General features: G+C 38.7%; 1 protein-coding gene across 1 annotated transcript in view; it reads right to left on the bottom strand.

Annotated features, from left to right (window-relative positions):
* LOC309565951 (mucin-5B-like) overlaps nucleotides 1-24,896 on the bottom strand; it is a gene marked incomplete at both ends in the record, with an annotated part of 70,571 nt that extends 45,675 nt beyond the window's left edge. Inside the window, 18 exons of the mRNA XM_082270980.1 lie at nucleotides 118-218; nucleotides 1,952-2,004; nucleotides 3,577-3,832; nucleotides 4,690-4,816; nucleotides 5,192-5,286; nucleotides 6,091-6,255; nucleotides 6,427-6,564; nucleotides 9,584-9,653; nucleotides 9,843-9,953; nucleotides 10,749-10,887; nucleotides 11,892-12,009; nucleotides 12,807-12,932; nucleotides 14,366-14,582; nucleotides 18,543-18,649; nucleotides 20,155-20,242; nucleotides 21,554-21,668; nucleotides 21,752-22,013; nucleotides 24,821-24,896. Coding sequence (XP_082127106.1) covers nucleotides 118-218; nucleotides 1,952-2,004; nucleotides 3,577-3,832; nucleotides 4,690-4,816; nucleotides 5,192-5,286; nucleotides 6,091-6,255; nucleotides 6,427-6,564; nucleotides 9,584-9,653; nucleotides 9,843-9,953; nucleotides 10,749-10,887; nucleotides 11,892-12,009; nucleotides 12,807-12,932; nucleotides 14,366-14,582; nucleotides 18,543-18,649; nucleotides 20,155-20,242; nucleotides 21,554-21,668; nucleotides 21,752-22,013; nucleotides 24,821-24,896 — 2,364 coding nt within the window. The remainder of the gene's footprint in view (nucleotides 1-117; nucleotides 219-1,951; nucleotides 2,005-3,576; nucleotides 3,833-4,689; nucleotides 4,817-5,191; nucleotides 5,287-6,090; nucleotides 6,256-6,426; nucleotides 6,565-9,583; nucleotides 9,654-9,842; nucleotides 9,954-10,748; nucleotides 10,888-11,891; nucleotides 12,010-12,806; nucleotides 12,933-14,365; nucleotides 14,583-18,542; nucleotides 18,650-20,154; nucleotides 20,243-21,553; nucleotides 21,669-21,751; nucleotides 22,014-24,820) is intronic.
* Nucleotides 24,897-25,364: the final 468 nt, after the last annotated feature.

Raw genomic sequence — 25,364 nt, forward strand, 5'->3', positions numbered from 1 at the left:
AAAGCAAAAACAAAAATGTCAAGAGAAAATCCTAATGTGTGAAATAAGTATAATATACAGTATGTATCATATATTTGTGAAATATTACTAATGACAGCTGTGTATATAGAGACTTACACACTCCATGTCCAGGGTCTGACATGTCTTTTGACACTCTGCTCCCTTTGCTCCTTGTGTCGCATTAGAACAGTCAAAATACACCATGCTTTTTGGGCACTCTAAAGAAAAACACAATGTGAGATTCCATGCTGATTCCACAACTAGCAGTAAATAATTAACTCCTTTATGGTCGGCACTGGCGAATGCAACACAATAAAATTGTGTTGGAAATTTAAATATATTTTTTTATCTTTTATCAGAATGGTTTTCATCTCATGTCATGCCATTAAAGTGCAGTACTAGCAGGGAATGTCCCTGCAATCCTCTTTTTCTGTGTTGGAAATTCATAAAAAATACACATGCCACATACTTTGTCCAGCATGTCTAGTGTTAATGAACTCTGTAATACATGCAACTGAAGGCTGCCATACATGGCTGGAATTTCAGTCGGTTCATGCTGAATCAGGCAAAATTTGGGCTGTGGATGCCCCAACTACCTCCACCCCGGTTTGACAAAAGCCAACTCTTCAATTGAAAATTGTTGGTTGAACAGAGCCTGTATCCAATCAGATGCAGGCACTGTTCAAATATACTAACAGCCGCTGAAACCAGCTGTCAGAATACAATAGCTGGCAGGGAAGATTCGTCAAAATGCTCTCTTTAGCCTAGATGAAGGAATCTACTACATTTCTTCCATTGAGTCATGTGCGTATGGCCAGCTTAACAATGACCCTGCTGTAAGGAGAGAAAAACATCTCACCTTAGGTGGTAGAGAAACAGGGAATCACCATCTCCCTTTCTGATCTTTTATTTTTACCACAAAATAGAATGACACAAGACATTAATTAATACGACTGCATCCACATTCTCTGCCTGCTGACCCCTATGCTTGCTGAGAGCAGCCCTTAGGCAACTAAAGAAAACATAAAATTAGGCTTTTTTTTTTTTTTTTTTTGCAGTTTTCCTCCCACAGATTACTTTGTGGTACTTAGAAGCCTGTAGAAATTTTATTTTGGTTTTGAATTATGGGCTAAGGGGTGGAAATGGATAGTAGTCATAATCATCACTAACAAATCAATAAAACTTATTTTTTTTATCCCACTGTTATATAGACTTTCCCAAGTTACGTTAAGATGCCTCCTACCTGCACCCTCCACAAGGCAGAGTTTAGTGTGAAGAGGACCAGTATTAGGCATATGCTGGAAGGGGAGGAGCTTATGTCATTTTCCTCATTACTGTCATTAATTTACAATACCTCCAATAATTGTCTATGGTACTTACTATAGGTTATATATGTGTAAAGGATCTATATTATTATTATTATTATTAGACGGTTTTCCTCATATACTGACATTTCAAATTGTGTGCAAGGGGGATTTCCCTCACTTTGGCGAGATTTCCTGTTTGTTACAGTGTTAGGAAATAAAGCCAAGTCGAATTGGGAGAAAGAGGTCAATACAATCTGAAAGGTGTTTGACATATTCTCCACTCTATCCACAATAAAAAAAAAGCTTTGGCTTTAGATGTCCTTTAAGTTTTGGGTAAGGTGGTTCTGACTTCTGTTACACAGATATAGCCAAATTGTACCATGAATTTATCCAAACTTATCTATGCCTCACAAAAGTTTGTACATCTCAAAATATCTCTAAAGCCTCTGTAGCAGGAACTTTTAGTCTATTATAAGGAATAACATACCCATTTAAACAATTAAGGATGCTGAAAACACTTCAGTATTTAGTGGGGCCTTTGGTCCTGTGCATTTATATGGTCACTAAACTCCTTAGTGAATCCGATAGCTTTAACATGAACAGTGATTGTATATTATCATGTCTCATTTTAAATATTTCCTTACTTGCAATACTGAGTGTCTTCCCAACACAGCGTAGTCTCCCACTCTTACACGTGCTGGAATGAAGAATCAAATACATTAATGTTACCTTGTGCTTGTCAGCATTTTTTGTTTTTAGCTTAAAGCTCAAACTATACACTGCTACTAAAAGTTTGGAAAACTTTTAACATTTCAAAAGTTTTAGAATAAGAAAGATTTTTCTAGTCTTCAAAGTTGATTATTTGACATTTACTATATGTTCAATAAAATAATAAAGGCCCTGTAGCCAAGAACAGACATACAGTATGGATGTACTCTGTAGGAGTCTACCAAAAGACATTAACAATTGTGAATGGTGCCATCTTGTGGCTGTTCTATATATTGCATCACATTTACAGTAGGGATGTCAATTCTCAAATCCCCATGAAAGACAAAGCAAAAGGGTCGCTTAACTGTCACCTTTCCCTGCTGCACATACTCTTCTTTCCTTCCCTCCCCATTTAGACACCAGGAGAAAGAAGAAATAAATCTGGTATGGGGAGTATGTGACTTACTCTCTGTTTTTCAAAAGAACTTGGTGATAAGCCGCTTAAGCACCTGGCTTTGTCATATGTGGGTAGGGGGAGGATCTTTAGCTCTGTGTTCACAGGGCTTCCTCTCTTTGTTTTCAGTGTCTGAATGGGGCAATGGGATAGCAAAAGGAAGGTAAATAGGTGTAGCTAGGAAGAGTGGCAATTAGGTGAAGTTGTTATCTTCATGGGCAAAGCATATGTTTGCTTTAATGACTAAATGGTTGCAGCATTGCGCAAATGAATGTCCTATGCTTGCCAAAGGCAACAAAGAAGGAGTAAGAAGACCACCAAGAAAAAAACACAATTTAAAGATGCTTGCTGTACTTGGCAGACCACATTAAAAGTAAGTGGTAAATAGTTGTAATTGGAACAAGTAGGATGAAATGAAACTCAGCTTTGGCATTAGTAAAATAAAAGAAACACAATATATAGAACATGCTGATTAAACTTAAACTCCAGCTTTGTTATAAGAAAAAAACAAATGCATTGCAAGAATTACAGCAAACTTTCCCACAGATTCCTATTCCTATCCTATTCTGTTGATATTAGGCAGAGGTCATGGCAGGAGATACACTGACATTTTTCAAAGCAAGAGTTAGGATCTGCACCAATCCAAGTTCAGTCTCAGCACCGTATAAAATATTGTTGAGCCAGCATTCCTATAAATGTTCAAAATCTGCAGTTCAAGTATTCATTAGAGTCACAGTAAGCTGTTTTAATTAACCCAGGCTCATGAATTGATATACCAGGGTTAACATTAGGAAATCTGGGACATGAAAACCTTTTGTTGCACTGGAACCTTAAACACACATATTCAGGTGTTTGGAAATTGCTGTGGTACATAGACCACCCTGCATGTAATATTCCCTTTGGGTTATTAATGTGGTAGAAGAAGTGGGCCATTTATACCTACAAACAGATATCGATTTTGGAATATCATGGCTACAAAAAACTTAATGGGAAAGGTAAATAATAATATACAGCTCAATAAAACTAAATTGCAGTAATGTCCTAAATTCTATATTAGCTTTTATCGAAACCCATGATTACCCTGTTTTTTTTTTTTTTATAGCTTACCACATGGCACCGTTGTCATAAATTACTTCTCCAGGGGGCACCATTGAACCACTGTAGTAACAAGGGCAGTTCCCAGCTTGCACACAGGCTCCATTGTCATCAAGAAATGTTCCATTTGGACAAGCACAGCCATCCAGAGGAGTGAAATGGAAACTACAGCTGGGGTCTGGCTTACTAAGAGAGCGACAGCTTTTCTGGCATGTAGTAATAGAGTACTGGTAAGTGCTGTTTTTTGGGCAGTCCTTTGTGTATTTTTCTAAAATTGGAAACAAAAAAGAAAATTCTGTTAGTCATGAAAACTTTTTTTTCATTTATAAGGATTACCACCTAAATCACATTTTGGGTAAAGCAAAAGACAATATTTCATTTAATATCAAAAAATAGCTTGCATTTCTGTAATTATCTAATTTAAAAGTTTACCTTATTAAATCAATTTTAATATAGAAATCAACATGTTTAGAAAAATGTTTTAAGCTAACCTTACACTAAAAGGCAAAGTTCCCTTATTTCACTAGGGTCCCCACTCCAATTCCCAAATGCTACATTAAATTGTAAGAAGAAAATAAAAAAAACGTGGGTATAAAGTTAGTAAATACACTTACATTACCCCTAGTTTCTGCACTGGAGAAGGTGACATAATGACCTTTCCAGTGAGACCCTGAGAGCAATAAGAATTCCAAATCTCACAAGAAGATGCACCAAAACAGCGCAAACAGCGTTCCCAGGATCTCGTCATAACTCTCACCTAGGTACCATGGGCAGAAGCCAGGGATAACTATATATTTTACTTTTTTTTTTTCCCTTCAGGTTTGCTTTTTTTTACACTTTAATGATGATTTGTCAAAGGGGAGGGACCACTGATGTAATAAGTAAACCTTAGCTGCATTATTTCTACATTTCAAACATTTTGCAGATCTTTTAAACCTATGTATAATATTTATACATCATGTAATAGAGCTGATATAAAAAATAAAATTGTGATACCAATCCCTGTGTACAGTAGAAGACAAATTTCTCAAATACACAGAACTTTACTGTACATTTTTATTCAAAGTCAAAGTATAATGTGAATGTCTTGAATAATATCCGTCATATAAAAACCATCATACATACCGCAGAGGTCACCTCTCCACCCAACCAGAGTCACTCCCTCAGCAGCACATGCCCGTGCATAGGCAGATAAGGCTGCACAAACACGATCTTCACTCTTTTCATAGTTACAGCTGTCATACATACAGTTCTGTTGGAGCAAAACACAATTATACACTATGTCTTAGTAATCACGCTTTAAATAGGAGGGTCTACTGAAGGTCTGCAAGAAATGTGTTGATTTATGGAAAGTTTATGTAAAACATTTACATTTACAAATAGCCTATTATTCCTGTGTGATTGAGCACGATAATTGGTAAATCTTATAACAATTATTGATTTTGCTATTATATTGAATTTGAATGTTATATATTATTTACATTTAGGAAAGTTAAAGCAGGTAAACTAAAAGGCAAAATAACTTATTTACCAGCATAGATACTGTCTATGGACTTACAGTATGTGGTCTACTCTGCCATGTGCACTATCTAACAAATTTATTTTTTCTTTAACACAGGTCACTCACCTTCTCATACACAGCTGGATGCACAACCGCATGGCATGGAGCAAAGGTTCCCTTGCTGTCCGACAACTGAGAGCACCAATACTTGGCAAACCTCTCTAAAGATTAGTAAATAAGGGGTTAGATGTCATTGAATAACTAAGCAACTGTTAACACAGATTTGTTTTGTTGAAAGTCTACAAGATGTTCAAAATTTTACTTTAATGTGCTCCTTTGCTTTATCTATGCTCAACAAGTCCACAAATTCAGTTAAGTTCCCCCACCCCCAGGCAGCACACTATTCGCCTATTGGAAGCAAATAGAAATACCCAGTATGTATGGATATGGAAGAGCTCCCACATGACAACATTTGGTGCTTGGTGATTAGCCAACACGTCATATGGATGCGGGAAAAGACCTCAGCCCTGTGTAAGCTCTGAGCTTACACAGGGCTGCATCTATTTACTTGTGGTGGCTGGACAGAGCAGCAAGGGAGTAAAGGGAATGTGAGTATATACTGTACAGCCAGGGATGAAACATTTAAATAATCGGTCATATGCAATTACCTCTATCTTCAGCTATGGAGGAACTCCAGACAAACTAAATAAACATATGCGTATAACAACTTATAAGAGCAGGATTTCTCCTACTTGTATGTCTCACATACCCCAACACACTATAAAGCAGATTACCAGTTATATAATCAAAAGTGCATGTCACCACTATTCAGATTGAGCAGCTCTGCAATTTACTATGTTTTCTCTGTACCTTCAACCTGCTCACTGGACTATGGTCACTACAATGAAGTTCTTTCTTTGTTAACCCTACAGTAATACCCCACCATTATTAAAATATACAGTATTAGCATATTAAAAATTATTTGATAAAAGATATTCTCATATTATGTTTAATAAAAGACATACCATTCTCTACACTGAGAGCACATGGGTTTTCATAACTGTCCTTCACATCATTGCAGTCTGCCAGGCTCTTCCAGGTGTTGGCAAAGGCAGCTGCTGTCCCCTCAAGTGCTCCGCTCAGAGATTTAAAGTCATCTGTCCGGACCTTATTGAAATCACCACAGAGACCTAAAAACATTGAAAATAACAACATTAAGTTAAAATGAATAAGAAAAGCAAAGAAGTGTCCCAAAGGGTCACCCATAAGTCAAGCCTTCTTTACCCCTTTTCACATTTAATATACTTCCAAGAACATAAAAGACTAAAGCCCCAAATAAAATAATATGGATAAACTTTTACCGCATGCATTTCCCTGGTACTCAGCATCCAGGCTCACTGAGACCTGCATGATTGGAACAAGCTGAACCTGGATCTGGATCCCATTGAAGGTCTGAATGACCAGATAAAAAGAAGATGGCTGCAACACAGCAAAATTATCTGAAAAAGACAAATGTAAAGAATGGAACAACCTGGTATTCAATAAACAAAGACAATCCAAGAAGAAATATAGTATGTATATATTTAACTTACACTTCTTAGGCAGAAGCTGTGACTTTGCCACAAACTTTTATTTGTTTCATCACAGGTATTTATGTTTGATTAACCCTGTACATTTATTTATATAGAACCAACAATTCACATAACACTTACATATTATACATGCACAGCAGTCCCTACCCTCAAGGAACTTACAATCTAAGGTCCCTATCACATGTGCCTACATACACATTAGGACCATTTTAGACTCTAGAGTCAATTAATCAACATGTCTTTGGAATTTGGAAGGAAACCAGAGTGCTCTACACAAGCGCAGAGACATTTGGACCAGGAACTCTTGTGCATCAAAGCAGAAGTGCTAACCACTAAGCTATTGTCCCGTAATCGGGCCTGTGCTGACTACATGACTAGAGGATTTCAGGATTTGGAACTGTCACGGGTTGACATTCTTGCCTTTGCTATTTTGTTTTTGCCCACATGAATGGTCCTTTTTTCATTGCTGCTTATTGATGCCATGATTTCAGCTTATATGCATTAAAAGAGGAGTTCAGGGTTTTAAAAAAAACAAAACATTTATTATCACCTAAATGGATGCAGCATCAATCGGATGCTGCATTAGTCCACTGCTGCCTCTGCAGTGAGAATTGAGTGATAAAACACTGCTGATTGCTCAGTTCTCCCCCTCTGCTCTGAGCAGAGAGCTGTGACTGTCAGTCAGTGGCTCTCTGCTCTCTGCTTTAGCGCTCATTGGGTGCAGGCTTCTGGGTGGATACCGACCATGTGGTCTGAATTTTTTCAGAGCCTGGGTTGGCTCTGTGATGTCAACCGACAGCTGACTTCAGCCCGCTGTCAGCTGAAAACAGATCACAGGAGTGCAGAGCGAACTGCACTCCTGTAATCCATATTCGAAGTATGGCCAAAAAAGCTTTGACCATACTTCTCCTTTAACATTGCAGCGCACACCCAAGTCTACTTAGATCTATTGTGGTCTTTCATTGAATTGGTTGTAAACTCTTGCATATACCCTGTGAAGAGACTTGCCTCAGGTGATACACAGAGATTAAACCAATCCTCCTACATAATTTGTACCGTTATATCTGAATGCCTTTCTTTGCTACACCCGATCAAAGTTCTGAAATTTAAAGCTTGTCTGAGAGTTTAGAAAAAAGGGGGCAGAGAGCTAAAGTTACACTCTACAGAGCTTAGTGAGGAGAGCTTGGAGAGCTGATTGGAGAGAAGGGTCACACCCCTGCATACAGCACACAGGAATAGAGCCAAGGCTGTCAATCAGCTGGAGGTCCCTCCCCTGTCACCATTTTTCTCCTCTTGGTGTCAGGAAAACTTGTCAGAAATGATTCATGCTGATAGCTGAGGAACGAAGCAGCAGACAAAAATGACACTTAGTGCTCTTATTGAGACAAGTACACACTATAGAGGGATATGCTTTGTTCATATTTCATATCTGAGGTTTACAACCACTTTAAATAGTTAGTTGGGGCACAGTAGATTAGCAGCATTTAATTATAATGCTGCACTCTACAGTATACATGTTGGAGTGTTATCAAATCAGTTAAAAAACAAAACTGAATTATTTAACCACTATTATGGAACTGTATATATTTTATCTCCTCTAACTCCTGGATTTAAAACCAGTTTATCCACCTGCTAATGTATGTGTTTCTCTGCTTCTAGAATTGTTATAATCTCCCACACCCTTTAAATGGGCCCTGTACATTCCTGACAATAGTTGCAATTTAGACTGTGCATAAATGGGCAGATAGCTACCAATACACGGCAGACAGGAAAATACTTGCACTAGGACCGCATCAGTACCACACATGCATTCATTTATGTCACATGTGAGGTGGATCCTCTGTGTTTCTAGCAGGCAGCAGAATGGTCACACTGAGGCATGAGCCCTTACCATGACTGGTCTTTACCAGAGCTGCTAATGGCAAGAAATGTATCCTTCCAAGAACTATTAGAGTGCTACCCTCAGGATTGCCTGGCTGGAGACATCTAATAGTTCAAGTGGGACAAAAGAGTACCAAACTGTTAGGTGAAGCTGAAAGGATAACAAAACCCAAGAACAAAAATGTAATATATTACAGTTTATCAGTCCTTAGATGTGGTGGATGAATTTGCTTTCTTTTTTTATTTCATACTAAGAACATTTTTGGCAAGTATAAAAAAATACCATATGATCTTACCAGAAATGCAGTGCCCCTGTCATTTCCTGTGAACTGCACAGAAGAATATTTTTCTTCCTAGCGATCTTCTGTAAACTACCAATTGCCCTGCTACCCATGTAATAGAGGTGAAGAGCTCCAAACATGTTTGTAGTCCATAACAGGAAAGCAGTCTGGGTGACAACCATAGCTCCCTCCATAGATAGAGTGGAGGAGTAACTTAGCCTTCCCGGAACAGGAAGTGAGTTATTTGCAGGTTTACCAGGTGACAATAAGCAAAAGAAGGTTGAAAAAATAGGAAAACAAATACAGTCACCACACCAAAGACTAGTAAGTTGCAATGTATTATATTTTTGGTTTTGGGTTTAGACACACATTAAGGTCAGAATGGGCCAAAGGTCAGAATAAGAGGCATGGCTGAGGATCAAGCAGAAGATCAGAGCAGGTGGCAGACAGAAAGCAAAAAGTTAATTCCAATCCTAAATTGTAAACAATGGCAACCAAAGATAATGGCACTGACATAAGCCTAGACACAGGATGTTTGATTAATCCAAGAAGAGGGCAGAAAAGGTGAAATAATAAGCTACTTGCATACTAAATGAGATATGCCCCTGTAGGCATATCTTTTTTTCCATTGGCTCTTCCCCATACAGATACGGGATCAGAAAGAGATTGGAAAATCTCATTGCCTGGCTCAGTAATGGTCATTTTATTAGACAGTGTGTGACCACCTTTCAATGTGCAGTATGAAAGCAGACATGATTCTTTACCTGTGACTAATGGTGCACGAGCGTAGATCCCATTCACAAGCACAGTTCCTGACGACTTCACTGTCAGAACCTACAGATTACAGAGGTGACGTCAATATAGGAAAGTGGTAAAAAAAAAAAAAAAAAATGGCTAGGGCAACACAAGTACACAACACAAGCAACACAAATAAAGTGACATTCACTATATACACTACAAGAATCTTTTTAGTCAGTGCCTAGAAAAGAGGTAAATTGTACTGGTGCAATGAGCACTACTCACTGTCTGCCCTTTAACCAAAGACAGGGTGATACTTCTCAGACAAGTTTCGGTGTTGGTCACTCCACATTTCCTCAGCTCGGTCAGCACAGTGAACATGTTTGTGACACAGTCCTGCAAGGAAGAATGAAGCTATTGGACTGTGGCATGGAAATAGTGTAATTCTAAACATTACTGACCAGTTTTGCATTTTGCAGTTGTTTTGCATTAGGAAAAAAACATCTAATTTTAGTGACAATATATCATTTTCATCTCTTCAACCAAAATGTTTATTAAAATCCATCTATCCATCTGCCAGAATACAGATGGCTTTTATCTATATTAGCCCCAGGGTATTTTGAGATCTAGAGCTTCTTCTTATCAATGGGTTAACCTTATGGAAACCAGGCTTGTTCTACAGCAAATTATCACACAGTTTATGTAAAATTGAATGCTTTAGGATAGCCATGCACTTATCAAATTTTTTTTCTGATGAACCGGGCTGAAAAGAGCTTCATTGGTGGTCCTGGCTGCACCCTCCCACCTGATATACTTTAATTAAAAAATCAGAGGAGCCAGGCAGAAAATTGTCAAACAAACAGTGACTGCATCCAATAAGATGCAGCTGCTGTTTAGGTATTTTGACAGCTGTCAGTGCCATCAGTTGGAATACAATAGCCACAGCTGGAGATTCAACTTCCAAGCTGAAAGAAAAAAAACCTGTCAGTGTACGGACAGCTTTAATTTAATCTCTGACTTACTGGATTTAATCTCTATGAAAATGAATTACAGAAAACATTATAGAAATACTACAATGGGTAAATACTGAACATATGAAAACCCACCATATGGCTACTACTGTGCATTTAGTGTTTTGACTCGTGTGAAAGTGACAAGTGTGAAATTCGAAGGCTTGAAGAACAATGTTACCTTGGTAAAGATGTAGCTACAGTCTCCATGGAAGTTATAGTGACCACCATCATAGGTGTAGACGTGTGAGCCTCCCTCAAGTGAGCAGCGTCCAGCACAAGGCAAGGCCTCACAGCTCCACTGACCACCATGACAAGTGCTATAATAGACAATGTAAATACAGTCAGATAAATTATTATTAATATTATTGTTTATTGCTCAAATTAATTTCTTGAAATTTCAAAGCAGCTTTAGAGTGCTTTTTCAACTTAAAATAGATGTTTTTATTTAAGACTGTCACAAAAGAAAGTACTAAGCAAGAATTCTGATAGAGAATTTAACAAAGGATTGAGAAAATACCTTTCCCATAGGGAAAGCTGTGTTTTTAAAAAGGAACTCCAGGCACGAAAACATTAAATATATTCCTCAAAATTACAAAGCATATAAATTTACTTTGTGTACACCAAATGCCTTTGCAAACCCAGATATAACTTTGTACAAAAAGTTGGTGCTGTACATAGCCTGTGCAGAGAGCAGAGGTGTAGGTGTGACCCAGCAGGTTCTCCAGCTATAGGCTCTCTTTAAAAAAAAAAAAAATACAGAAGGGGGGCGGGGACAAGACCAGTCACAATGCTCAAGGAGTAGTGACTGGTCTTTACACAAAACTCCTCTACAGAGGCAAAGTGGAGGAGTTATTGTTTGTTGGATTACTGTGCAAATCGCTAAGAAATACACAAAGAATACCCATGGCTCTTGTATTTAGAAAAAAATGATACAGCCTTGATTTCAGGTGTGCCCAAATAGCAGTAGAAGGAGTACATAAAAATAATAAAGAAATTATGATAAAAAAAAGAAATGGCTCAAAGGGGACAACCTACTGAGATAATTGCTTTAGGTCACAAGTTATAGAGGTCCCTCTCACTACACTTGACTCTCCATTCCTTCATGCAAGCTAAACAGCAAGAATAGACAAACCTCTTCTGTAAACTAATATATCCTGACAGTCAGTGCCTCCAGCTGTCAGAATACCCAAACAGTGACTGCAACTTATTGTATGGAGGTTGGATGCAGGAAATTGCTGAAATTTATTCCATGTATGGCCAGCTTAAGGTAAGAAAACACCCTATTGCTGAGCACTTTTTACAAGTATTTTTTAGTCCTTACCAGTTGTGGCAGCTGCTGGTATAAAATTCTCCAGGTGCAAATTTCTTATTGTTGTAGGTACAGGAACATTTACTGTGTGGGATGCAACCTCGGTTATCAACATCATCCAGCACCGTTCCTGAAAGAAGATTGATTGAGATTAGACGATGGTTCTAATAAACTCTTATTCTTGTGGCGCCAATAACCAGAGTAAATGCTGTGATGACTTACTAAGGCCAGTTTACTTAGGCTATGCTTGCACTAGCAGTTGGATCATTTTTTAGAGGCGTTTGGCAAGCGGTGAGTAAGTGATCTGTCCCCTGGTCACTGCCTGTTTTAACCCCATAAACGTCACACCACAGAACTGCAACCAGGGGCATTTTACATGTTTGCGAGGAAGTCGTCACGCAGCTCCCATTTGCTTGAATGGGTGATAATTGGTGGCAGTGCTGCCCACAGAATGCAGCAGGGGGATCATTTTCTCCTTGGCCAAAGCAAAGCATCACAGCCACAGCATGTGTACCTGCCTCTCTGCCTCCTTTGCTACTAAAGGGGTGGAGTGCTAAAAATGCGGTTAAACCATATGTTTTACCACCCCCACAAGTGTAAATGAGCCCTAATGGAGTTGAGACTCTTCACTCCATAAACTGAAATTATTTAAATTATGTATTCATGTAAAAAGCTAATTCCTGTATTGGAGATTCAAAGTGAACACAGCTACAATGTATTGAGTAAAGAGTCTCAACCTCTGTAAGTAAATTTCCCCATTGTGTCATCCTTTGAGAACAACTGAGTTTCAGATAACCTTGGAGGATCATGTTGAATTAGTAGTTTAATCTGTTATACAGTATATCTGTAGAAATAGCCCACCTCAGAATAATCACAAAAAACACACAAGGAATGTTTGCTGTTAAAAAAAAATAAAAATGATTTTACCTGGTGGACAGAAGCAGCCATCTATGCAATGATCTTCACAAACAAGCGTCCGCTCAGAGTTGGAACAGGTATCAGCACAAGGTGAACCGCATTCACTATATTTCATGTTCATTGGACAGGTCCTCTCTGCCAATAAAACACTCAAAGTCAGTACTAAGTGACATCTTTTAGAAAGTAGTCTCTAATAATTAACTTGGCTTTACAAAACTGGCCAATTAAAACACAGAAGAATAAAAAAAAAAAAAAAGGTTTATTGAGTTTGCCCCCTTTTTTGAACCTTTTTTTATTTGAATATAGATCTGTTTGTCCTTAGCATGTATAAAGTTACTTACTGTTGACTAACTCACTACCTCTGCTGGAAGTTTGTTCCAAATATTAACTACTCTTTGGATCAATTTTATTTATTTTTTTCTACGGTTACTTCTGAACTTTCCTCTTGCTGATATGTTCTTAAAGCTACATAGGTGGGCATAAATGGACACATCTTATATGCCATTATGAAGTCTGACCATCACCGTGGCCATCATATAAGTGGTTCCAGCCTCTATGGTTCCTGACTTATTCTGATGTTTTTTACAGTGAAAGAATGGTTTTCGTTTTCTTCAGAATCTGCAAGGTGCAATCGCTAAAAGAAACTCCAAAGCATGTTGTAAAATGTTTGGATTGGTCATGGCACATTCTTTTTATTAGGAAATGCTAAAATCTATTTGAACACCTGAAAATATTGCAGAGTGTATGGTTAGCTTCATTATGACTGCCTTGTATGTGCACTCCTGTCACACACATTAAAAAAAATCACAATGAGGTTGATTTACTAAAACTGGAGAGTGCAAAATCTAGTGCAGCTGTGCATGAAAATCCATCAGCTTCTAACTTCAGTTTGTTTGATTAAGCTTTGACAAAAAAAAACTGGAAGCTGATTGGTTTCTTTGCAGAGCTGCACCAGATTTTGCACTCTCTAGTTTTAGTAAAGCAATCCCAATGCATTTTACCAACGTAAAGATACACTAAAGGGGCAGAGACTAATTTTACTGTGGCAGTGTCACGTATACTATAGATTCCAACTTCTTAAAGTCTAATTTTAGCCAAAAACAGTATTTAAAAATAAACTTTAAAGTGGAAGAATTTTTTGAATGCTTTTATCTCTTTCCATGTCCCAATCAGAGCTTTTCCCTCACATCCTGTGTGCCTATAATGTCTGTGCAATATATGGGGAGATGTTATACTGGAACAGGAAGGCACAGTCAGCAATATAAATATTGTCAGATATTCTAACCCTTCCTCCCCTGCTAAAAACAAGTGTTTTTATGTCCCCACAGAAGACATTTTTTGTAATTTCCTGTTCTGACAGAAAGTGAGTGGAAATCTCTCCAACAAAGACACAAGCAGCAATAAAATATTTCCCTGCTCTATCCAAAACTAAATAAAAAGTGACCCCTGAAGGTCGGCTGTAATAACCAACCATTTTCTGATAGCTGGTGCAGCACACTCTGCATAATACTTTTTCAACAAAGTGGTGGAAAACTATCTTAGAAAAGGCCAAGAAAAAACGTAATTACCACACATGGTGCCGTTTCTCCAATTTTTTGGCTTCCCACCAGCATGGGTGCACTGCCGGGAATACTCAGACAGGGTATCACAGAAGCATGAGGCTTTAGATGAATTCTGACATCTACAGAGGTCAAACACACAGGCCTCGATGTACAGATCCTGAGGCACACGCAGGTCACAGTCATCGAAGGCTGCATTGGAAAGCATCCGGACACAGGTCTCTTTCTGTATGGAGGAGATCATAAACATCAACATTGTAGTGCACTGTATGCTTTGTAAAAGGTCATGACAAAAAGTAGTTACGGCTGTATTCACTAATGATGTGTGACTGCCCACATGAAATAAAGACGCTTTTTCTAAATTCAGTCTCTATCCTTTTATATTACTGTCATTTTTGTAGCAGTATTGCCTATCCTTAACCACTTTACCACTAGAGCATTTTGCTGTCTTACGTCTGGGCCACTTTTTGCGATTCGGCGCTGTGCAAATTTAACTGACAATTGCGCGGTCATGCGAAGCCGTACCCAAACGGAAATTACGTCCTTTTTTTCCCCACAAACAGAGCTTTCTTTTGGTGGTATTTGATCACCTGTGCGATTTTTACTTTTCGCGCTATAGACAAAAAAAAAGCGTTTATTTTGAAAAAATAACAATATTTTTAACATTTTTTTTATATGAAATTCCCCCCAAAAAAGATGTAAAAACCAATTTTTTTTAAAATTTTTGGCCAATTTGTTTTCTGCTACCCATGATTGGTAAAAAAATCACAATAAGCGTATTTTGATTGGTTTGCGCAAAAGTTATTGCGTTTACTAACTAAGGGAAAGATTTTTGTCACTTTTGGTGTTTTTTTGTTTAACGCGTAATGGCGGCGATCTGCAATTTTTTTTGCGGGACTGCGACATTCCAGCGGACAGATCGGACCCTTGACTGACATTTTTGACACTTTTGGGGGTACCAGTGACATTACTGCAGTAATCAGTGCTATATATATGCACTGTTACTGTAAAAATGACACTGGCAGGGAAGGGGTTAATTTTATTGGAGAGGGAGGGGTTAATGTATGCCTGGTGCTTACTAACGTGTGGGGGGGAGGTGACTGTGTGACACAGGGACAGATCCAGGGTTCAGCTATGCTGAACCCTGAAATCTAACCCTGCCTGTCACTTAGGAGATCCGCCCACCGATCGCTGCCGCTCCTCCCCTGGCCCGACTCCCGCTATAACTGAAAACAGCGGGAGCGAGCCCTCCGGCGGTGCGCGCGCGCCGCCGAGAGAGGGGAATGTCTGGTGACGTAGACTTACGTCGCCAGACAATAACGAGCCACTGTGCTGCAGTAGCAGCACAGTGACCAGTGGTAAAGCGGTTAAACCATACAAAAACACACAGAGGGCGCACTGACCTAGTGCATTATCCTGAGACAAATAATTTATTGTATAAAAACATGGTGAGTATTATACTCACAAAGTTCCAATTATTAAAAGCACATCACAAATCTCACCTGGTGGCTCTGAAGAATAGGAATTCCTCGAAACGTGTCAGCCAATCGGGGGTCTTCAGTTTCTGTTGTATCTGTACATGTTGATACATTTGGATGGAACATGCTGAGATTTGTGATGCGCTTTTAATATTTGGAACTTTGTGAGTATAATACTTACCATGTTTTTATACAATAAATGATTTGTCTCAGGATAATGCGCTAGGTTGGGGCGCCCTCTGTGTGTTTTTGTATGGTTACAGTGTTGTAACCTTCCCCAAGTCTTTGAGGGCAGCAAGACCGTGGTTATCCGCTTTCAAGTTTAATGAAGATCTTAACATACCCATCTGGAGGGACGATTTTCCTAAGCACAAGAGAGATTGTGTTTGTGATTGTCTATCCTTACACAGAATATGGTTTTCATAATTTGAAATGGGGATACTTGTGTGTTAATTACATTTCAATGGAGCCATGCTAATGATTTCACCTGTTGCAAACTGGAAAAAAGTTTTAGTTGTCATAAAGAGCAGAATAGGAAATACTGGTGTATATTATGACTAGTTATAAGCAGATTTTTCTGTTTAAATAACTAGTTACATAATACAGTAATATTTACCCATTTAAACTCTCACCATACCTGGATGCCCAGGTAAAGGTGTCCAATCAGGTGTGGTGCAAATTTCTAAAAGGCATGGGGCTCATTATATAAAGGGCTGAGACCTGTTTACAGGTGCTTGTCGGTCAGTCAGAAAAAGAGGTTACCCCCCACCCTTCTGTCGCGAGCACTTGTTTTTGGATGTCGCCTCCAGGGTCGGGGGGGGGGGGTGGACTTTATTATTGTAGAGAATGGAAGGAAAAGGGGCATTTTTATGCCCCCTTTTCCTCATGGGATAAGTGACAGGACAAGAAAGATTTGATTTTAGTCAGAATTTAGGCGGGTAATGTCACTAGGAATTTACCTCAGGGATAAGTAGTGGGAACCTGCCTGGAGACAGCCTGAAGGAGGTGGGACTACATATCCTGGCAGGTGATAGGTTCACCTGTGGTGGATGCGGGAATTTGTTTAGAAAAGGGGTTAGGAGGTTTATAAGAAGGGTACGGTACCAGAGGGGCTCAGTCACCTCAGAGAGCTTCAAGCTGTGTGTTCCCCATCCCCTCCTCCCCTTATGTCGCGGCTGTTATTATGTGGTAGGTCACCTTTGTAACTATGCAAAGGGGGACTAGTGGTATTTTGAAATATGTGGGAGTTGTTTTAAAAGAAAATCTGTTTATTTATTGATGCAGCCTGAGCTGTAATGGCTAGGTTGTCTGAAGTGTTTGTAATAAAATATTGAATTTTATTATTTATTTATATTTAAACCAATAATAAACGGCCGCGGCCAATTAAATCCAAGTTATTTTGGGTCATTGTCTTTTTTATATGTATATTTATATAGAGTTTTAAGTTTGAAGATCCTGACTACTATCCCATGTGATTATGCTTGAGTTTTAATGACTAAGCACTTACTGTTATTTACTGAAGTTTTGAGGTTTAAGTTTAATGTATGGTTGTTTATTTGCAAACCCAAAAAAAGTGCTATGGTCAAATTGGTTGTCTTTGGTGCCAATTTTGATGACAAGAAAATAGTGTGGCCTGTGTCCCATTGCATTGTCCAAACTGGGATTTACTTTTGATAAGGGCAATGGGATTAATTTACCAAAGAAAATAGGCTGTTAAAGTATATCTATGGTTAAAATGTAAAATCTTAAATTAATTTCCACATTCTATTTCAATTATTTCTAGCCTACTCCTAATAATCTGAACAAGCTTATAGATTGTAAACCTACCTGAAGTTCCCCGCACATTTATTATTTTTTTTAAATTCTGTGACACGTATTCACTATGCCTGTGAGTCGGCACTGCTGTGTCACGCATTTCACAGAGCCTGCCTTCTGAACTACAGAAAAGAGTTTTAAGAGATGGAGTCAGCACAGGAATCACAGCCTGCAGGCAGCAAGGTACCATGGGATATGAAGTTCTTAAAAATGGAAATCAAACAGCAGAAGAGAAGTTGCAAAGCACGCAGGGAATCCAGGAAGCTGTGGAAAAAGATGGCCAGCGGACAGGCAACACTTACAACACGAAAGGAGATTTTTTTCAAGTAAGCTCATATTGCATTGTCACATTAACTCATATTTGTATTGCTAAAGGATGCTGATTATTATAAAATGAAAGTTTACACTATAACTAAAAAATTCCTTTAACTTTGCAAGGGAAGTTTTCCCCTAACTCAGTAAATTAGGTGAAACTCTATAGACTTCCATTGTCCAATTCCTTGCACATGATTAAAAACTATTTGAAAAATAAATCTCACCACATTTACTAATCTCTGGGCAAATTTCACAGAGCAGAATCTTCCTTTTGAGTGCAAGAATTAGTTGTAAGCCTATTACACAAATAACAGCAGAATCTAAAGTCATTATATGAAAGACAATAAAACACATGGGAGGGGAGAATTTATTAAAAACTGGAGCAGACAGAATCTTGAGTAACTTTGCACAGTGACCGGCTGGATCAGAAATCAGCTTCTTCAGCTTGTTCAGTTAAGCTTTGAAAATGAATGCTAGAAGCTGATTGGTTGGAATTACACAGCTGCTCTAGATTCTGTCTGCTTGAATTTTAGTAAATTCCCCTCTTTTTCTTTTTAAACGTTTTTCTAAAATCTTACCAGATTGCCGCAATTTTTAGGGGCAGATGGTAGAACGTCTTCACATAGCTCCGTAGGTCCATCCATCTTTTGCAGGTTTCCAAACTGCACAGGTGTCAGCTGGATATCTGTATAAACACATATATTTTCACCAACATAGTGTGTACAGTATATCTTATAAAAAAGATGATGTAACCTTCCGCCTTATCCAATCAGAAAATTCTTTGCATTCATTGAAGGACTGCAAAACATTGTCTGAATGGCACTGGTGCCAAGCGGGAAACCTCCTGTGTTTTGTATTCAGATTGCAGCAGGGCAGTCGCTTTGACATGGGACCTGAAAGCTATTGGAGGTCACAGAAGTAGTAGTATCTTCTACAGTGATTTCCAGCTTATAGAGGGATCCCACAGGTATAGTATATTTATAGTTACATGTAACTATAAAAAAATATCTATACCTTGAATTCTTCCTTAAAAAATTTATTTAAAATACATACAACGTAAACCATAAACCCTTAAATACTACTGTGCACAATGATGTCTGATATTCCTATTGCATCTTCAGTATAATATGACTTTAGTATACAGTGATTGGATAATTATTCACTACCACATTTATGTGACCTGTTCTACAATATGTGCTGATAGCTATATTATAAAATGAATTTAAATGAAAATAGCTTTGTTGAAAACGTGTATTCAGTGAAAGAAAATTAGGTTCTGTAAATAACAAACACTACTAAGGCTGTGGCCCTAAGTTAAACAATTTTAATGTACAATTTCCTTTTAGATTTAGGCCCCTTTCACAAGGGGTGACAGTTTTTCAGGCGGACCTGATCGGATGCTTCATGCACTCCTATGGATCAGCGGGTGTCAGCGGTGACATGTCCGCTGACACCCACTGCTATCCAATCTGATCCAGTCCGTGAAATCCAGCCAGATGGTAACCCTATTTTCTATCCGTCTGGAGGATCGGATAGGATTGGATGAGAACGAACAGGCGGTCCATTTTCATCCGATCTCCCATAGAGGGGAGCGGGGATCTGACAGATCTGTCTCTGAAATGTAAGCTGAGACATTGTGCATTGTATAATGTACGGCCAGCCTAAGAAAGAATATGTTATAATCAGTGTTGGGGAAACTAGTTACAAAGTAACGGATTACAGTAACTACATTACTTTTTTTGGTAACGAATTAACGTAACTAGTTACAATACTAATATTGGTAACTACACTACTTTACTAGGCTATAGGAACACGATTTCCTGCGTTACCCAAGCCATGCGATACAATCGTTATTTCGAAGAATAGAGAGGGATGAAGTTTATGACTTTTTGTTGCACTTTATGTTTTATTCTGTTTTTTCAGGTTTTGTTCTCGTGTTTCCCAAAGCCTGTGTTTATACAATAAACTCTATGCAGAAAGAGTGTCATGTATCTTCTTCTACATGGTCAATTAAGAAAGAGGAAAGTAAAGTAATAAGTAGTGAAGTTACTTTTCAAATGCAGTAACTATTAAAGTAATCTCGTTACAATTTACAGAAGTAACTAGTAACTAGTAACTAGTTACATTTTTTGAGTAACTAGCCCAACACTGGTTATAATATAGGATTGGTAAGTATAAAATAGAACATACTTTTATCCACAAACTCATCCTGAGTCAGCCCATTCATGTTTCCACACAATCCACATGTGCTGTTCATGTATTTTGATGGAACAGTCACCTGTAAATCAAGTTAACATAAATGTAAGATACATGGAATAAAACGGTTTTGTGATACATGCCAGCCATAGGCAAAAACATTGTCACTAAAAGAAGAAATGGCAGCATGAAAGAAGCAACGATTGCATATTATTTAGTCAAGTCTAATAATAAACTTGCTATTACATTAAAGAGGGCCTAAACTCAAAAAGTGAAGATTTGCTACGTTCACACCTGTGAATATGCCCAACATCAATTGCATGTGAGAACCCTGGTGAGTGATCATCTCTGGACACAGTGTGAGCGGCCACAATTAACTGCGGGAGCCAGCAACCTCTCATTGCTTTCAATGGGGCTGCTCCCCACAATAATGACCTGGAACCCCTGCGGCCATTCTCGCATTTAATCGGTGTCAGGCACATTCACAGCTGTTAATGCCCCCTGATATTGAACATCTGCAAATGTTAGCTGTGCCTTAGCAATGCCATGAGCAATGTACCTTTTGTTTGGAATTCCTCCAGAAAAATAGCAGTGCACATTCTGGTATGTGACTGTGCCTAGACACTTCTGTGCCTACAGCCTCATATCTGCATATCTCCAGTGTGAGATTAAGGATCTCACTGCTAGTCTCAGAATATTATGTAAGTCAGTTTTAGAGAAAAAACAGCTGCAGGGAGACTGCAGGCAATACTGGTAAATAGCCCTTTGCCCTCTGCCACTAACGTTTGCTCTGAATGCAGATGATGTGTGTTCAGAGCATAGGTCCAAAAGCATGTGGTGCTTTATACAACCTCTAGAGCATAAATAAGTACAACCACATCTTCTAATTCATCTCATGATTGGCTGTACGCAGCAGCAGTTTGTGTGGGAAATTGTGTGGTATTTCTAAAGAAAAGCATAATACTGGACCTTGCAAGTCAAATCATAAGCTATAGTATTGGTGGATAGAGGAGATTTAGGGTTCTCCACACCAGAGTGTGCATCATGGCCTACATTATAATGAGTGTTACCCCCAACACATGGTAGATATACATAGCAATGCAAAGTTAATTGCATCCAAATGCACATCTACAGTGCACTGCAAGGTATCTGCATACCATTAAGGAACACCCAGATACGTATGCTCTGTGCGTTGTGCTTAATAAACGATGGTGCAGGACCTATTTTTCCAGCTGTTCAGGTGACAGTCCATTTATTTTAAACGGGCTGCTTAATATAACATGATGAAAACTTTGGCAGTTAAGATACAAGAGAACTACTTTGGTAAAGGATTCAGCGTCACTAACACAAACTTTTGAGAATAATTGTAGATGATATGAGTAAAGCCTTTTACCGTGAGAGAATCAGCTTCATTCCATAAAAGCACTACTCCCAGCTTGGAAGAAACTTGCACATATGCACTGTTGTACTCAATCTGTACTCCAAACTGGCTGTATGGAAGAGTGACCCTGCAAGAAAAGTGGTTTTATAGTAACTTGTATATGCCTGGATTCAATTTAACATTAATCTATGCATTCTCAACCAGACTTACCTTTGCCTTCCCACTTCGATCACACCTTTCTTCATCTCAATGACAATGCCCGCAATCTTTATCACCACTTGGGACACCACTGTCCTATCTGAGCTTGGTGAATGTCTTATCTGGATGTTGAAGTCTTCATATGCGTCTTTACAGTTTGAGGCAAATATATAGTTGCATGTTCCTGGAAACTGATAGATAGCTCCATCGAAGGTCTTATAGTGAAAACTTCCCCAGGTGCTGCAGACAAGGTTGTTGTGTGCCGTATTCATCACTGTTAGAAAGAGTATCAATTGGTATGAATAGGAGTGAAGAGATATATGTAGTTTGTCCCCAATGAGATTTATACCCTATTCAGGTAAGGGATGTCAGACAGAAAAGGAACTAAAGAGAAATCTCTCCAAAAGTGAATTAGACAAAGCAAAATCTAAAGACCAGCTCCAGTTAAAAAATACACTGCTCAGACCTAATTAAATAATACAGGGCAACTTCCATTTCCATTGTGATACTGAGTGTGTTACACAACTTTTACAGTCTTATTACTCTTTGATTTGCCAAATTGCAAGCTAGAATGGCGTTTAACTGTAATAAGCCAACTTATAATGTCTATGTAGAAGTATTCTTTAATGTACAAGTGTATACAGTATATTTATGTTGAATACTTATGATCAGGAAGAGGCACTGATTAGTGTATGTGCCATTAGTTTCCCCAAAAAATAGATTTCTGTTGCAATTACAAATAAAGTCATCCATTGGGGTTTAAATAAAATTGTTTCTCAGGATAGCATGCAGATTTACATGGGGGCAGGAGTCATTATTATGAATCAATCATTTTATATTTCATCATTACATCAGCAGATTGTGCTTCTTGCTTAGTAGCACTGCATAGCACTTCTCTCTAATGACAAGTGAATGATTCAGGTCTGAACTAAAAACAATAGATTTATAATGCTACCTATGGACTTTAAAGCACAATGGGACATGCATTTACAATGTGATACAATATTTTTAGTCCACCTTAAGCCATAAACTGAATCGTACCTACCTGTAATTTTCCCTTCCTGATGCCAATCTATGGCAGCGTACATGTGGTAGTAACACCACCAGCTGCTGCCCACAGGACCAGTACAAAGATATAAAGTTTAGACACCCAAACAACAGCCCAATTCCTGCAAAATGATTGGAATGAACTGGGTGGGTTCAGTATGCTGCCATGAATTGGCAGCAGGAAAGAAAAATTACAAAGTGTGCAGAAATATTCTGCTTTCCTGGTGCCAGCGTGGCAGCATATATGTGGTAGACCAAAAATTGCTACCAGGTTGGACATATTAAGCAAATCCAATTTTATAAGAAAGTGAGGAAGCTGCAGCCCTTCTGCCAAAATCAGCTGTAGTGGGGACTGCTGAGCCCAATAGTAGAATTAAAGAGATGTGCCATATGAGGACGGGTTAGCTGTACTTTCTATCATCTCCGTTTACAACCCTGCGCAAGGTGCCCACAATGTTGGGATGTTTCTGGTCAAATGTACAGCACCTACTCGCAGTGGCTCCAGTCCAGCCGTACAGTAGGATCTTTGTATTAACTTTAGGAGCTGCAAGGTGACTGTTTGCGGATACATTCTAACCTCGTTGGAGTCAAAGGAACTAGGTATAGCAGTTCTGACTACCTAAATGACTCTTTATACCTAAATGATATGTAAAAATGTATGTCTTTGGACACAGAGGACCGCAAGGTGGAGTGTTATCTTTCTGGGCAGTACAGAGGCTTAGTGATCAGGTTTGAATCCTAGCCAGGGCACTATCTGATTGGAATTCATATGTTCTCAAAACATGGCATGTCAGGCAATTTAATATGTAATGACATGTTAAGGAACCCTTCTGTTATATTACAATAATACCTTAGAATATGCATTTTATAATTTCTCTTTAAAGATACATTGTCCATTTGCCTTTTCATATCAAAGTGACAGTGTACCCCCCACATCCCCAAGCATAATATAATCACCAGCAACCTATAACTCTCACATCTAGGGTTTGGCTACACAAAATTGGGGAAATTTATACAATTGAAGACATCCTTGCCTCTGCAAATCACAGAGAGGAAATGTTTTTGTAAGACTTGGTTCTTCTGGACAGATTACACTTTCTTCTACAGTTACATTGCCGACCTTGCCAATTGAAAACTGCCAGTTTAGAGTCCTCGTTCTTGGAGTTTACTGTACCCCCAGTAGGAGGTCGTCTGCTCCTGCCCTCGAATGCTGCTGCTAGGAACGATCCACTGATAACCCATCCTCTACCACCCCCACCCCTGCTCTTTTTTCTTTTGCTATACTCTAGAAATCCAAAATTGTAGTGTTTCAGTGGAAGGTGAACCCTGATAGTATCAGGAGGACCCTGCTTTTTCTGTGGTAGGGAGACCTCTCGAAGAAGGGTATTACAATTAAGGATTGTTTACATATTAATATATCTACGGTAATTTTTTGGGGGTTATTCGTTTTCTTTTACTTCTGGATCCATTTAGAATGGATGAATCCCCTGAAGATTTATTATTTCTCTGTTTTTCTGTTGTATGCATATATATATATATATATATATATAAAAAAAAAATCACCAGTCTACACTCCCTGTAGGAGCACATCTTAGATGAGCCCTGGTTTTTGGATGGTGAAAATGACAGTGTTGGCTGAACAGGCCCATTGGCTGTCACAAGGGGGAGGTTTCCCCATACCACGAAAACCTGCTCTGTTCAAGCAATAGTGGGGGGGCCCTGGCAGAGTTGAGAGGCGGTAAAGGGGTAACAATCAGTGAGTATTCCTAGCTGGGGAATAGGAAACTAGGGGAGACAGTCACAGCCCTGAATGGATAAAAGTGATGGTGTCACTTTAATAACTTTGGTAGCTGTCATCAAATTTATAAGAGATCATCCTGGAAAAAAACAACAAAAAATAACACTATACATATAAGACAACAAAAGATGAATCTCAAATTTTGGCAACAAGTATGTCATAATGTAGAGCAAGAAGTTTCATCCTAGACTTGGTCCTTTGGATCAAAAAAATGAACAGCTTGTGAAAATTCTTACCTTGTGGTGGTGTACCTAAGGAATGAGTGAAAGCCAAAGTAGAAAGGATCCAAATAACTGGACCCATTGTCCCCATGATGCTCAGTGACAGGGGACACAAGTGTTCTGGTCCCCTCTTGTCTACCCTGGCTGTTTATATAGGACAGTCTTGTTGACCCTCCCAGTGAGAGATACCAATAGAGTCTTAAATTTGATCCAGTTAATTACACAAAAACTAGACTTCAATCCTTCAATTTCATGATAGATCTGAACAGTTATTAGTTGGGATTACACTGATCCTTTGGTGTAACTTTTCTTTTCCTACTTCATATCCATTATCTGATTTTTTAGACTGAAGAAATGAGTTCACCTGTAACGTCAGAGCAGGTATTTATCATAGAAGAATCATACACCAAATGCAAACTTACATGCAGGTTAATGCAGGTTGCATGGGAATCCCCTATAATAAATAAAATTAGCCATAGTGTATGCTGCCATGAGGGTATTATGGAGCTTGCTGTGGGCACGACAAGCACGCATACACAATTTGATACACTTTTGCTCC

The sequence above is a fragment of the Pelophylax lessonae genome (genome assembly GCF_965119305.1).
Source record: "Pelophylax lessonae genome assembly, chromosome: 10".
Taxonomy (NCBI): Eukaryota; Metazoa; Chordata; class Amphibia; order Anura; family Ranidae; genus Pelophylax; species Pelophylax lessonae.